General features: G+C 50.1%; 3 protein-coding genes across 3 annotated transcripts; 2 read left to right on the top strand and 1 right to left on the bottom strand.

Moving 5' to 3' along the window:
- Positions 1-3,160: 3,160 nt before the first annotated feature.
- Positions 3,161-4,119, top strand: CCOS01_06268 (uncharacterized protein; the record flags this gene model as incomplete). Its single annotated transcript, XM_060454437.1, has 2 exons — positions 3,161-3,269; positions 3,335-4,119. The coding sequence occupies 2 exons, from the start codon at positions 3,161-3,163 to the stop codon at positions 4,117-4,119; spliced, it is 894 nt and encodes a 297-aa protein (XP_060314137.1).
- A 605-nt stretch (positions 4,120-4,724) lies between these two features.
- On the bottom strand, positions 4,725-5,309 carry CCOS01_06269 (uncharacterized protein; the record flags this gene model as incomplete). Its single annotated transcript, XM_060454438.1, has 2 exons — positions 4,725-5,017; positions 5,270-5,309. The coding sequence occupies 2 exons, from the start codon at positions 5,307-5,309 to the stop codon at positions 4,725-4,727; spliced, it is 333 nt and encodes a 110-aa protein (XP_060314138.1).
- A 2,443-nt stretch (positions 5,310-7,752) lies between these two features.
- CCOS01_06270 (uncharacterized protein) lies at positions 7,753-13,921 on the top strand (the record flags this gene model as incomplete). The annotated part of the gene is made up of 2 exons (XM_060454439.1): positions 7,753-7,916; positions 7,969-13,921. 2 exons carry the CDS (start codon positions 7,753-7,755, stop codon positions 13,919-13,921), a joined length of 6,117 nt encoding a protein of 2,038 aa, XP_060314139.1.
- Positions 13,922-14,799: the final 878 nt, after the last annotated feature.

A 14,799-nucleotide genomic window follows, 5' to 3' on the forward strand; every position in this document is an offset into this window, starting at 1 on the left:
CTATTCCCCCATGCTCCCTAACGCCGGGAACACCTACTCGCAATGAGGCGGCATGTCTCTGAACTCGAGAACGATTGTGATTTGATGGAGGTGATGCGAGGCGGAAGCACCGCCCCACACATCAAAGGAAAAGAAAATGAACACCCCAGCCATATAAATCTTACGACAATTGGAAACCTCCCTGTGGACCAGGCTCGTCAGACGAGCATACGCCTGCATGACCCTCTCTTTGATCCAATTTCGTTTGATTATTACTACGGCAAGGAACGAATAAGGTCCATCGTCATTGCGAAATCAATACCGGCTGATACCTAGACGTGAATGCCGTCCAGCTGTTCGGAGTTCAGTGATGATTTATTGTTTGATGCTGAGGGCTCGAGATAAAATCTTAGGAGGTTCGGTGTTAAGGTTGGGAGATAGGTCTCTCTAGTGACTGCGACCAGTGGCCAATCGTAATAGAGCTCTTTGCAAAATTACCGAGACTAAGAATTTAGCACTGTGGTAGTAATCTCACCGAAGCCTTAGCAAGTTAGATTGGATAATCATCACGCGTGCCTATCAATCCCGCACAGTCTGTCAGTCAATCCTCCCTCCCACCCGGGGTCAGGCTTCACCACGAAGTCATGCACGGATATGCGAATTCTTTTGGCTCTCCTGGTCTGGTAGAGACGTCGAAGATAAGCCATGATCCTTGGGTGACCTCGATATATCACATTCCGGCATTCGTCTTCTTGAGCATTCCAGTGTACTTACGGAAATATCCTCACTGGAATTAAGCCCCAAGCGCCGATCTCAGAACATTGACACTGTCAGATGAGGATTATCCCGCAGCCCTCACCACCTTAGTCCAAACTTTAGCCATAGTGAGATCGATGGAGCCCTGGGCTAGCCAACAGGCCCGGGAAATCATGGGCATTGTCCGCAAAGGGGCCTGTGTGTGCGATTCGTCTCGACCTGCTGCCATCGGAAAAAGACTACGAAAGCCTCAAAATTACGATACAGGCAAAGCCCAGTTGAAGCCAGACGGTGCAATGTCCAAGATGGCGGCGTTTGTGTTTCGGCTCTTGGACCAGATCTCTCCGCCGCTTTGGGCGATATACTAGCCATACCAAGCAAGGTACATACTTGCATGCAGGGGTCAACCGTCAACAAGATGCCACAGACTCAGGTACCTGGCAGTTCGCAGTTGCATGTCCACGTAACACGGGCAGGTCCCTCACAATGCGGCTGCGGAAGCGCCCGTGCTGCGATCTGCAATATTGTTCTTCGGGGCAAGGATACGTCGAGCAGTCGTCAACCTTAGAATTGGACCCAGATAGTGATGATGAGGCGCGGGAAAGGGGAGGGGGGTACCGCAATGATGCCAATGACAAGATTGAAGGCGTTTGTGCACATTTATGTGGCTTAGAATCTAATATCCATGAATTTAGTGTCTCTCGGAACGTATCTGCAAGATCGGATCTGGTGTAGGCCCAGGTAGGCAAAGAGCTATCGTTACAAACCGTCACCTTGGATAGCGAAGTTATTAGTCGGTGCGCCTCGAAATTTGAGTCAGATTTTAGTTCAACGATTGAATTTTGTCTCTGTTTGACTCCAGATTCCTAGGGTTTGGCTTATATCCGTACGCTACGGAGAATTGCACTCATGATTGACTACTTTAGTGTTGATCAGGACCCCAGATTATCGAGACGATCGTGCCAGGTTTGATAGATACACTAAAGATATTTAAACTTTCAGGAACATCTTCAGCTTGGCCATTGTCAAATTAGGGCGATAAATCACGATGGCGGTCGCGATAGTTACGTGCGGTTGCTGCGTTAAAATGATGCCATTCCATTGCCCCCTCGGCTCATCGGCATAAAGATAGGCCATCGTGACTGTCTCTGATTGCAACGTTCATCTTAACAATATGGTGGATTCATTTCGCATACGGCCGGCTCAAAATACTTTCGACCCTCGCGAATCTATTTTGTTATATTGTGGGGGGAGGAAGACGAGGACTTGCATACAGCTTGGATGATGTGATCATGGTCGCCGATATCCAGAAGGTGAAGCCTTCAAACGAGTACGTAGCACCTCCTTGGGTGCCAGCCAAGAGCTTGCCTCTCAGATGCCGCAAGAAAAGAGCCATTGGCGTTGCGTGCCACGGAATGCAGTCTTTCCGAATTGAAGCTAAGGGATCGATCTCCCCTCAAGTTCTTAGGCTTGCCCAACCCCCTAGACGTGGCGTCTATGTCCTTTCCACACCTTTTTTGTCCATTTCCATCTAGGGCACCCCGGACCGAGTATTTGCCTAGAACTCTCGTAAAATTATAGACAGCCAGCGACATGGGATTTCAACATCGTTAAGTGATTGCCCCAAAGACCCATCTTGTCAACCCGCCGTGGCGCCCCCCTCCTCCCCCAACCCCCGGCGGCCATCTAGCTGGAAGCACACTATCTTAGGTGCCGTAGACAACCAGCTAAGAGGAACAAGACACGGCGTCAAGCCTTAGTGGAACAACCCATACAATCACCGGGAATCGGACAAATCTCTCGCACTTGTCCCGCTGACATGCCGCCCATCTAGCATACCGGGCCCTTTAATATGCTATCGGGCGATGCTCTATCACGAACAGATGCAGGGATTGAGGCTAGTTCCAACTGTAAATTCAAGGCCCCATGTCAGCTCAGTTCAGCTCGACGGCAAAGTTTGCCTTATTTGCCGGATATGTAGAAGCTTGTGTTGATGCTCCAGGAAGTGGCCCCCTCATCATCAGTTTCATTCTGGGACCGACTGCAAAGTTTTTGGAAATCCCCCCACGCCCATTCCGGACACGGAAGACGGGGGAAATTGCCTACCAGATCGTGCCACCGGCAGTGTAAATGTTGATCACGATGGACAGACATCAGTCGCCTCAATATCCGATTGGATGGACTAGCAGGAGGGTGAAATACCCACAAGAGCTTGCCCACTACGGAATTCGACGCTAGCCTGACAATTGAGCAGCAACTGCTTTTGAATTATGTTTTCGACAATGTAGGTGATCGTCTCTGGGTATAAGTTCTGGCAAGAAACCTTGGGCCTGATATGCCTTCTCACATCGAACCCCCTGCATTCATCAGACAAACGACCCACTGCTATTTACCCCCTCCTTCCTTACTTTGCTGAGCGGCAATCATGTTCCACCCAAATTATCTTGGCCCACAAGACTGCCTTGTCCGAACGTCAACCTCAATGGAGGCTTGGCAAGGTCCGCCTCAGGATGCCTGCAGCACACATGTAGATGGTAATTATTAGACTTCCCACGGTGTTGGCAGAGTTAGCTGGCCAAGAAACTGACTTAGTCCGAAGGAACACTAGACTTTCGTTCATACATCTCTTCGACCAACGATAGTAGAAGTTGGGCATACGCTTTGCCGTTACCCAGCATCGATTCACCACAATGGGACCCTTCTCAAAGGGAAATGCTAGCGCCGCTGCATCTCCATAACAGGAGACTTGAAGAATATGGACACGACTTCTCGAGGCCACGTGTTTTATCTATGCCCGAATACGAAACACCCATCCATCACGATGGCTATGGACAAACGGAAAGACGTCCGCAGATCATTACAGGCCTCGGGAGGCATAGGTCTGACCCACGGCTAAACTCGGAGGCGATTTTCGACCAGCCGGCAAGCAGATACTACAAAACATCCCCAGATGTCAATGTCGACAATGTCTCGCAGATGTCAGACTTGTCCCCATGCCCGCTGATGGAGTATGAGTCAAATACCGGTCGCGGTGCCGTGAACTTGTACCCAAGACCATCGCCGACTCGTCATCGACACCGATCTCACTCAGTGGCAGAGGATCCCAGATCCCCGCCTCGAGATCGTAAATATCTTTTTGTCAACCGAACCGTCAAGGATGGGAAGTTGATTTCAAGGGGAGTGCAAGCTTCGGGCTCCTGGAAGACAATAGACCGGCGGAAAAAGGCAGCACGTGACGATGAAAGACGAGTTGCCAAGGCTACGACAGAGGCGATCTCGAGTTTGAGAGACCACTTGGGAAGGATGCTTGGAATGGGACTGTCATTTTCGGATTTGATGGAAGAATTAGGTCGAGAAGCTCAGAAGACTCAGATATCTTCATAGCGTTTCTGTAATGACAAGATAAGCAAGGTCTCTGAAGCAACAATAGTCATGGATGATTTTCTATTTAGGACCACAGCGCGAGTTTGCAGCAATGAAGCTCGACCAAGTTTTAGTCACAAGTATTCGACTTATCAAGTTCGGGACAAAATAATCAGGTCTATCTTATAATAAACTTACGCTGCAATACCTCATCTGGCGATCTTAGTTTGAGCTTGCAAATGTTGCATCCACACGTAATGTTACGTGAACTCTGAGCCAGCTTTTTCTCCATGTTGGTTCTATATGGGCTTCGTGTACCAGGTGGTGGCTTTTTACGTGACCTTCGACTTATAAGCCTTGTCAGTCGTCAACAAAAACGTTGAACATAGCAGATAATGATGCGGCAATGGCTTCCACAAGGCAGGGAGTACTGAAGCATCAATCGAGTACTAAAGTTTTGCGAATCGGGAAAGTCTGTATCAAAGAATTATTGATTTTAGGGCATATGTTCTGATTACCTAGGCTCACACGTTTGAGGTGAATCTAAGCTTTGCATTGGACGGCAATATTTGAGAGGCAGGTGCGGAAGCTGTGATGAAATCTTTCTCAGACGCATGCCAAGCGCTCTACAAGACCATCAGCAAGCCGGCGATAACCAGCACCCACTTGCCGGACCGGACGGCCTGGACACTGGCCGTTGGGACTTGTACGATCGCTGCGCCTGAAGCTGTACCTCTGTGCGTTGGTGAAGCTCTATTGCTGCCGTCAGAATCTTCTCCTTCTCCTCCTACCCTTCCTCCGCCTCCTTCGCCACTTTCACCACTTCCACCACCGCCTGAACTGCCGCTAGCAACTTTGGTTGATGCAGGGGAACTACCGGGGCTACCAACTTTACCGAGAGTTGCAGGCGACGCGGTAGCTGTGTTAAACAGCTGTGTTAAACATCCTGCAACAACGAAGTGGCCTTGAGACGGGAAAGGTTCACTTAACAATACCAGGAGACATTTCGGGCCTACTGGAAGGTACTGGCGCAAGACTTGATGTGAAGGCGTAATTATTTTCTGTATCAGAGTTTCCTGAGCTTTTATGAGGGCTTTCAGCTTACTGAACAGTCGACTGTTGATAATGCCAACGTTTCAATCTCAGTAGACAATGTTGCCGCCCAACATACCTACGTAAAACGATATGGCCACAAGCGCTACAGGTTTCATTTCGACCAAATATGTGGCAAGCTAAGAAAATAGTGAAAGGGATCAACAATAATGAATCGAGATGGTGATAAGTCGTCGTGTTCAAGATTGAGTTGAGGGGCAAAGGAAAACAATCACTCGCCAAAGGGGGTAGCTGAGGGGGAGGGGGGTGTTTCTGGGAAGCCACGAGACCCTTCGACTGTTCCCAATTCACAAGGTGAAATGATCAATCCTACGATTTCACGGTTTGGTGTCGTCTTTTAAGTGCCCATTATCAAGTGATTGTCCCATGGTTTGATTATAATACCTCAGTGTCATCAAGAGCGATGCGAGGTCACATGAATCCTGAGTTGCCGGAGTTATCAAGCCTAGCTACTAACTTGGCGATCGCTGCATACCGCCAGAAGAACAAAGAATCGGGGCAAATGAGGTCCGGTACGGATAATTGGCACTCTTAAGCTCGCATACGTGTCAAAAGCGCCTTGCGAGAGCTGACCATGAAAGTGCTGGGTTTGGATGGAAGGTGTATTACTTAGAGCAGGTCTTAGTTGTCTGAGGTAGTTGGAAAAAGTCTCTCGATTCAAAATTGTGTACAATAATCTAGCTGAAACTGCTCCAAGACATGGAAATATGGAAATATGCTGGTAGCGTGTGGGCTTTGGCTCACTTGACTTGATCCTGACAACTTCGAAGTTTCTTCACAAAGGCACATGCCTCTTCGCCTCTTTGTCTGCACATCTTTGGTCATCACATAATTCAGGCTCTGATCGCAGCTTCAGTCTAAGACATTTCATAGAAATTCTCAATGTGATGTGGGTAGCTTTGACAAGTTCCAACACATGAGCTGGGATCAAATGTAGCTTCTTGACTGCTACCAATCTTCCAGTCCGCTTAAGTTTAAAGGAAAGTAAGACTCATTTTGGTTTGATATCTCTTACTTGGCATGTAGTCTTTGAGCTATTCTAAGTGCAGACATCCGTAATTTCTTCCAGCAATGAAAGCTGTATCGACTGTGAAGGATCATGATGAAGAATCAGACACGAATGTAATGACCTACCGCCTTGTACCAAGCAATTTTGCCCAATGCATCTACCTAGCGTCAAAGCCAAGGAATCGGAATGTAGATTATTTATCTTAACCCCGAACATCACCAGATAGGCCTAACCCCTTTGACGCGCCTGGGGCTGGATCTAGGCAGGTAGGACATCATCACAACATAGCGCTCCCCAAGTGCCGGGCGATGTTTAGCGTTATAGAAAATGTCTCAGTTCAGTCTCTATGCGGTGCTCTCGTATCACCACACGAAACCGACCGGTTTCTGAAGATGGTCTAGCTTGCTCATTCATTATGTCAGGCAAGTCACTTAGCCGGGCGCTATGTAACGGAAGTTAGGACAAAGGTCTGCTTGCCGAAATTGATCAGCCTTCGTATGGCATCTGGCCCGAAAATTGACTGATGTCTTTCCTTCTCAAACCTTATATGGTCGGGAGTCAGTATTGGACCATACCGTATAGCACAGCCACCACCACCTAGATGGGTGGACATCCGGATGCATTGCACCCACTATGATTATCGCCGCCCGTTGTCCCCTCTTCTTCTGATCTCGGGTCGCTACATCGGAATGCAGTCTCAACCAGAAAACGATCCAAACCTGCTTTGAATAAGCAATCATTTCTAATCCGGTTTGACATCGTCTAGTGTGACGGTCGAGTAATTCCGTGCACTACAGCTAATGAGATCTTAGTCAAGGCATGCCCTAGCCTCATCGTCTTTCTCCATGTTTCCATGCAGAAGCAAGATGTCCTTAGAACAGTTCGTAGACTTTTTTCCATTGGACGAAATAATATACATGCAGGTTACTGAAAACTTAATCGGCAAGAGGCGAGACTGGATCCATCCAACGTTCCGGCTTTGAGTTGAACTAATCCTCCTCTGAACGGCGTTCGTTTCTGGGTGGTCGACTTGTACCACAGCTCCTTTTCTTTTCCTGTCCAGAACTACTATTGGCTATTTGCTTACAGAAGATATTCTCATAATGTAAACAGGCGATATTGTCTCTCAGTATTATTGCTGCATCCGGTTCGAAGCAGATGGTTGGAAATGGCGGGGACAAGGTTCTTGGGGCTACGATAACAATTTTGATTACAGGTAGGTAGCTCAGGTTTATGGTAGTGTAGAAGTCACTCTGTCGATCAATTTGTTGGCTCGAATGGCAACAGCACTTGACTTCAGAAACACGTATAGATTTGGCGCTCTCCTAAGCGGGCTCAGCTTCAACGGCAATGCGATGTCCACTTAGGAAATCGAGCACTCGAAATTTAAAAACAGTCCTTGTTTTTCTATGTCAAAGCATCAGGGAATCATCGTCTCAAAAACTCACTTTTCTTCCTTGTTGTAGAACTCTGGGGACTTGGAGACCAAATTTGCTTTTTCGAACTGACTTGTCAGTCACAAGATAGGCAAGATGAAGTGGAAGATTCCGATTTTCTTCATCGTCTTTTGGACGAGGATTGTTGCCATTCCGGCGGGTAGTAACTCTCCCTGCCCAATAGATGCCAAAGTCGTGGTTGAATACCAACCTTTCGAAATCCAGTGTTCTGGGAATGTCGCGACTTCAACCAGGACCAGGTGAGCCTTTCTCAAAAGTTCAACATGGGCGCTTTTTGTTGACATCATCTAGGACGTGGACTGAGTGGCTAACCACCACCGATATTGTCATAGGCGGAACTATCACGTCAAAGACAACGGTAACTTTGACCGCCTCTGAAACCCTTGGTGTAGTTGTTTTTACGTCGACAGGCTCTAAGACGGGAGCCAAAACAATTCCGCCAAAACACCCGGGAGATCCAACTTCAGATATCACCTATATAAGGCCTCCGAGGAGTTCTTTACCTACTGTCACTTCTCTCGCAAGTAAACCCGGGTTAACAACCGTCCCCCCGGGTCCGAATGGCGGTCCATCTACGGTAATTACATTCGTAACAGGTCCTATTACAGTGACCTCGTCTGCAAAAACAACTGGCCTCAGTACCATTCCCGGATTTGATAGAAGACCCCCTACCGTGGTTACTTTTGTCACCACGCCGCTGTCTCCAGTGACCCTCACTTCAATCGCATCGACAACTGGGCTCACAACTATTCCTCCTGGTCGCAACGGCGGCCCCCCTACGGTCGTCACTTTCATGACCCCTCAGTCTGGCCCAGTCACTATCACTTCTCTTGCTTCTACGACTGGTCTGACAACCGTTTCTCCCGGTCCCAATGGTGGTCCTCCGACGGTGGTTACTTTTGTCACTGCGCCGCTGTCTCCAGTGACCATCACATCAGTCGCGTCGACAACTGGGCTCACAACCATTCCTCCCGGTCCCGATGGAGGTTCTCCGACGGTGGTTACCTTTGTGACCCCTCAGTCTGGCCCAGTCACGATCACGTCGCTTGCTTCTACGACTGGTTTGACAACCATCCCCCCTGGTCCCAACGGAGATTCTCCTACTGTCGTCACGTTCGTCACTTCGCTTCTCAACTCCCAAAAGACAGTAACAATCACCTCTACCGCCCTCACTACTGGGTTGGTGACTCTGCCCCCGGGGCCTAAAGGAGGCCCTCTTACTGTTGTCACTTTCGCTCCAGAACCCCCGGGAACGGTGACCATAACATCTTTCGCATCTACCACTGGCCTGAGCACTCTTCAATCCGGTCCTGATAGTGGCCCGCCGACTGTGATTACCTTTGTTACCACACCTTTACCTCCAGTGACGATAATCTCACAAGCATCCACAACGGGGTTGACAACTCTTCTTCCGGGGCCTAACGGCGGTCCACCAACTGTCATTACCTTTGCAACGGGGCCTCCTCCAGTTACTGTTACGTCTACTGCATCTACTACTGGCCTCACAACGCTCCCGTTAGGGCCCAACGGGGGACCTGCTACGATAGTTACCTTCGTTACCGGTCCGCCGGCAGCCAAACTTCCTGTCACCTTGACATCTACCGCAAGCACTACCGGTCTCACTACTATTCCACCTGGACCAAATGGCGGAGCCCCTATAATTGTCACATTCGTGACGGGGCCTCAGCCTGTCACGTTGACCTCGACCGGCAGCGCGACCGGTCTTACGACGCTTTATCCGGGCCCAGACGGCGGTCCCACGACCGTCATCACCTTTGCTACCGGTCCTCTTCCAGTCACCTTGACATCATTTGGAAGCACAACTGGGCTGAGAACATTCCCTCCGGGGCCGGGTGGAGGCCCTCCTACCGTTGTTACCTATGCTATAACAACCGCGCCTGTGCCAGTCACAATTACGTCTACGGCCAGCACTACTGGGCTGACAACTCTTCCTGCTGGTCCAAACGGCGGCCCACCAGCGGTGGTGACGTTTGCGACTGGTCCTCTTCCAGCCACCTTGACCTCATTCGGAAGCACAACCGGATTGACTACGCTACCTCCAGGCCCCAGTGGAGGTCCTCCCACAGTTGTTACTTTCGCTACAACTACCGCACCCATTCCAGTTACAGTCACTTCCACTACGAGTACTACAGGTCTCACAACTCTTCCTTCAGGTCCCAACGGCGGTCCGCCAACAGTAGTGACGTTTATTACTGGCCCGCCTCCGGTTACCCTCACATCTTTCGGAAGCACAACTGGGTTGACTACATCCCCCCCGGGTCCAAACGGCGGTCCTCCTACTGTTGTCACCTTTGCTTCAAGCACTGCGCCTATTCCAATTACAATCACCTCAACCGCGAGTACTACTGGCCTCATCACTATTCCTGCGGGTCCGAACGGCGGCCCGCCCACCGTTATTACCTTCACCACCCTACCGCAGCTCACCGCGGTCACTCTAACTTCAACCGCAAGCACCACAGGGCTGACGACTGTTCCTCCTGGTCCTAATGGCGGACCGCCGACCGTCATCACCTTCGCCACGGGCCCAGCGCCCGTGACGCTTACTTCTATGGCCACCACAACTGGTTTGACTACGATTCCTGGTGGTCCTGGGGGCCCTGATACAGTTATCACGTTCATCACCAGCCCGCAACCAATCACCATCACGTCTACCGCCACCACTACTGGTCTCACAACATTGTCGCCGGGTCCAAATGGTGGGCCGCCGACGGTTGTCACTTTCGCTACAGGCCCGGCACCAGCGACTATCACATCGACTGCTAGTACGACGGGCTTGACTACTATACCTGGAGGACCGGGCGGCCCCAACACAGTCATCACCTATGTGGCGAGTCTTCCACCGGTCACGGTCACGTCTACCGCAACTACCACCGGCCTAACGACTGTGCCCGGGGGTCCTGGGGGTCCACCTACCGTTATCACCTTTGTTACCGGACCCTCTCCTATCACCGTGACTTCAATATCGACGACGACTGGTCTAATAACGCTGTCGCCGGGCCCTAACGGTGGACCAAGTACAGTAGTGACTTTTGTCACTAGCATTCTCCCTGTAACAGTAACTTCAATGGCATCTACGACAGGTCTAACAACTATCCCGCCTGGTCTAAATGGAGGCCCTACTACGGTAGTCACGTTCGTGACAAGACCGGCCCCCGTCACTTTGACATCTACTGCCTCTACGACGGGCCTGACAACTCTTCCCATTGGCCCAGGTGGAGGTCCCGAAACAGTAATCACCTTCGTTACTGGAACTCCGCCTGTAACTCTTACTTCAACAGCAACCACCACGGGTCTCACAACGCTGCCGCCAGGCCCTAACGGCGGACCGACTACTATAATAACCTTTATCACCAGGGAACCAGTGACCGTCATTACCCTTACGACTAGCTTTAGGCCCATAGGAACAACCTTTACGACCGGTCTTGTTCAGACGTTCCCTCCAACACCCGGCATTTCGGTAACCGGCGCCCCACCTTATTTGCTAACTCTCATCACTCGGACAGCGAGTACAACCGGCCTTACCACGCTTCCCTATTATATTGGCGACGGAGACGACTTTATATCGATAACAATAGTTACATTTGTAACTCCCCCGGCACCAATCACTGTCACCTCAACCGGAAGTTCAACTGGCCTGACTACAATTCCTCCCGGACCTGCAGGTGGCACGCCAACCGTAGTGACATTTGTAACTACAACTCCTCCAGTCACTATTACCTCAACAGGCAGCACTACAGGGTTGACAACCATTTCTCCCGGAACGGCCGGCGGACCTCCTACTGTGATCACGTTCGTGCCTCGTATCGGGGTCGTCCGTACTCTGACATCTACCGCCAGTCAGACCGGAGTCACCACTCTGCCTCAAACGGATCCTGCTGGAACGACAACTGTGGTTACTTTCGTTCCGCAAGCCACAGAGCTTTCAGCCACAGGGCTTTTAACAACCTTAACTTCGACTGGCGCGCAAACAGGCGTCACTACTTTGCCTCAAACAGATCCTGCTGGAACGACGACTGTGGTTACTTTCGTCCCGCCAGCAACAGGATTCCTGACGACGCTAGTATCGACAGGTACGCAGACGGGTGTTACTACCTTACCTCAGACCAACCCAACTGGCACGACTACGATAGTCAGCTTTATCCCTCCAGCCATTGGACTCCTCACGACAGTTGTGTCAACAGGCACGCAGACGGGAGTGACTACACTTCCCCAGCCCGACCCAACGGGCGTCACTACGGTCATTAGCTTTGTACCTTCAGCCACCGGCTTTATTACCACGGTAGTTTCAACGGCCACTCAAATAGGCGTGACAACCCTACCTCAGCCTGATCCAACTGGAATTACCACAGTCGTCAGTTTCGTACCTCCAGCCACAGGCTTACTCACCACGCTGGTCTCTACCGCGACTCAGATGGGAGTGACTACGCTGCCTCAACCCGATCCAACGGGCGTCACTACGGTCATTAGCTTTGTACCTCCAGCCACCGGCTTTATTACAACGGTAGTTTCAACGGCCACTGAGACAGGCGTGACAACCTTACCACAGACTGATCCAACCGGAATCACTACAGTCATTAGCTTCGTTCCTCCAGCCACCGGTTTTATTACAACGGTGGTTTCAACGGCCACTGAGACAGGCGTGACAACCTTACCACAGACTGATCCAACCGGAATCACTACAGTCATTAGCTTCGTTCCTCCAGCCACAGGCTTTATTACCACAGTCGTTTCATCTGCAACTCAGTCCGGCGTCACGACCCTACCTCAAACCGACCCAACCGGAATTACCACTGTTGTCACTTTTGTGCCACTTACCGGTGGCATTACAACAGTTGTATCAACGGCAACTCAGACGGGTATCACGACGCTTCCCCAACCCGATCTAACGGGTATTACGACAGTTGTTAGCTTCGTTCCTCCAGCCACCGGTTTCATCACCACAGTCATTTCATCGGCAGCTCAGACGGGAGTTACGACATTGCCTCAGACCGACCCAACTGGTACTACCACAGTTGTCAGCTTTGTGCCACTGACCGGTGCCTTTACAACGCTTATATCAACGGCAACCGAAACGGGTGTGATCACTCTCCCACAGACTGACCCAGCTGGCATCACCACAGTTCTCAGCTTCGTGCCTCCCATCACCGGTGCCTTAACAACGGTTGTCTCTTCCGCAACTCAGTCTGGTGTCACAACCCTACCACAGACAGACCCTGCGGGTACGACTACCGTCGTCACATTTGTTCCCATCACTGGCGCTCTCACAACGGTTGTGTCTTCAGCTACCCAAACGGGCGTCACAACTTTACCCCAAACCGATCCCGCCGGCACTACAACTGTCGTTTCATTTGTTCCCATAACCGGTGCCATCACAACTGTGGTCTCTTCCGCTACCCAAACGGGTGTTACGACCTTGCCTCAAATCGATCCTGCTGGCACGACTACCGTCGTCACATTTGTTCCCATCACCGGCGCCCTGACAACCGTAACTTCAACAGCATCCCAAACTGGCATAACAACCCTTCCTCAGACCAACCCAGCTGGCACGACCACTATTGTCACTTATGTGACGCCGAGCCCGAGCTGCACCCCTGGATTGCTATGGGCGTACTATGGCTTGTCACAAGCTCCGACCGACACCGCCAGTCAGGCGGGTAAGATCCCGTTCCAGAATTCAGACGCAACCTCACAAGCAAACTGGAAGACAACTTACTTCAATATTCAAACCGTACTCAGCGGACAGAGTCCCAATAATAGGGGCTTAACGACCACAGTTGGTCTGTCATCGTCTTGTGGCACCTCGACCCGAAATGTTTATGGTACTACTGTATCAGAATCCAACTACATCATCGTGCAGCATATTGGCTATTTTCATCCTGCTACATCCGGAACCTACACTTTCAGCTTCAGCGGTGTGGACGATAGCGTCTATCTCTGGCTGGGCAGCAGCGTCGCCAAAAGTGGCTACAGTAATTCAAATTATAACAAAAATGTCAACTACTACGACACAAGCAGTTCGGGTACTTTTACATTTACTGCGACTGCTGGTCAATACTATCCGATTCGTATCTTGTTCGTCAACGCGCAGAACTGTGGCTTGTTCAATTTCTCGCTCACGAATCCCGCCGGCAGCGTTGTCGTTTCAAACTCCCAGTCTGTCGTTGGAGACCAGCTTGTGAGCAGCTGCCCGAACAATGCAGACGCCGCTCCCTTTAGTTTCTAGATAAGAAGCCTGTTTTTCTTTTGTTAGTACTAGTAATGCTTGTTCCTTTCTTCCTACCTACTCTCCTGTAACAATTCTTCTCCTTACAATTTATATACTTTATCGTCGAGTTTGATGGTTGCTATTGACCTGATGTTTAAGGTCCCGTAAACAATGTATTGGTCTTGATATATTCAATAAGCACTATTTGTTTTACGCATTCTGGATATTTTCCGTGTGCAAAGCTTCAAGTTACAAGTCATTCTAGACAGCAAGAAAAACCCGAACTCGAGTATTGATATGAGTACAAAACAAAGCACACGGCTAAATACAATGACACTCCTCTACCTAAAGTACACTGTAAAATACGCGAGACTCTACATATATAGCGGAATACGTGGTGACAGTCACTGTCAGATTTTTGGACACAAATCTCAATCCACAGTCTTTGCGAAACGGAACAAATGCTATCATAAGCTTCAAGGCTCCTGCAAGCGCGTACCGCAGACAAGCCCCACGACGCCCGACTCATCGCTTGTTGCTCTCAGACTTGAAGGGAAAACTGTGTCAGGATGATGAAAAGAGATGAATGCTCTCATGATTAAAAAGCATGGTATCGCTGACTAAATCATGCCCCAAAGATAACAACAGCAGTGAATAAGAGCAATGAAATCGAAATTGTCCTGAACTCACTGACTGACATAGTACTCAAGGCTTGGTGCAGTGACATTTGGTGAAATAAGTCCTACTCGTCGGAGTTCATTGACCCAGAGATGCTGACTTGCGTTCCAGCCATACTTTTATCTTTCAACGGTCGCGACCGAAATTACTTCACATGAAATTGCCAGCCTGCGATGGAATTTGAGAGACGCAATCATAATGGACTGAGCTAGGCGATT

The sequence above is a fragment of the Colletotrichum costaricense genome (assembly GCF_030867565.1).
Source record: "Colletotrichum costaricense strain IMI 309622 chromosome Unknown Scaffold_6.1, whole genome shotgun sequence".
Classification (NCBI taxonomy): Eukaryota; Fungi; Ascomycota; class Sordariomycetes; order Glomerellales; family Glomerellaceae; genus Colletotrichum; species Colletotrichum costaricense.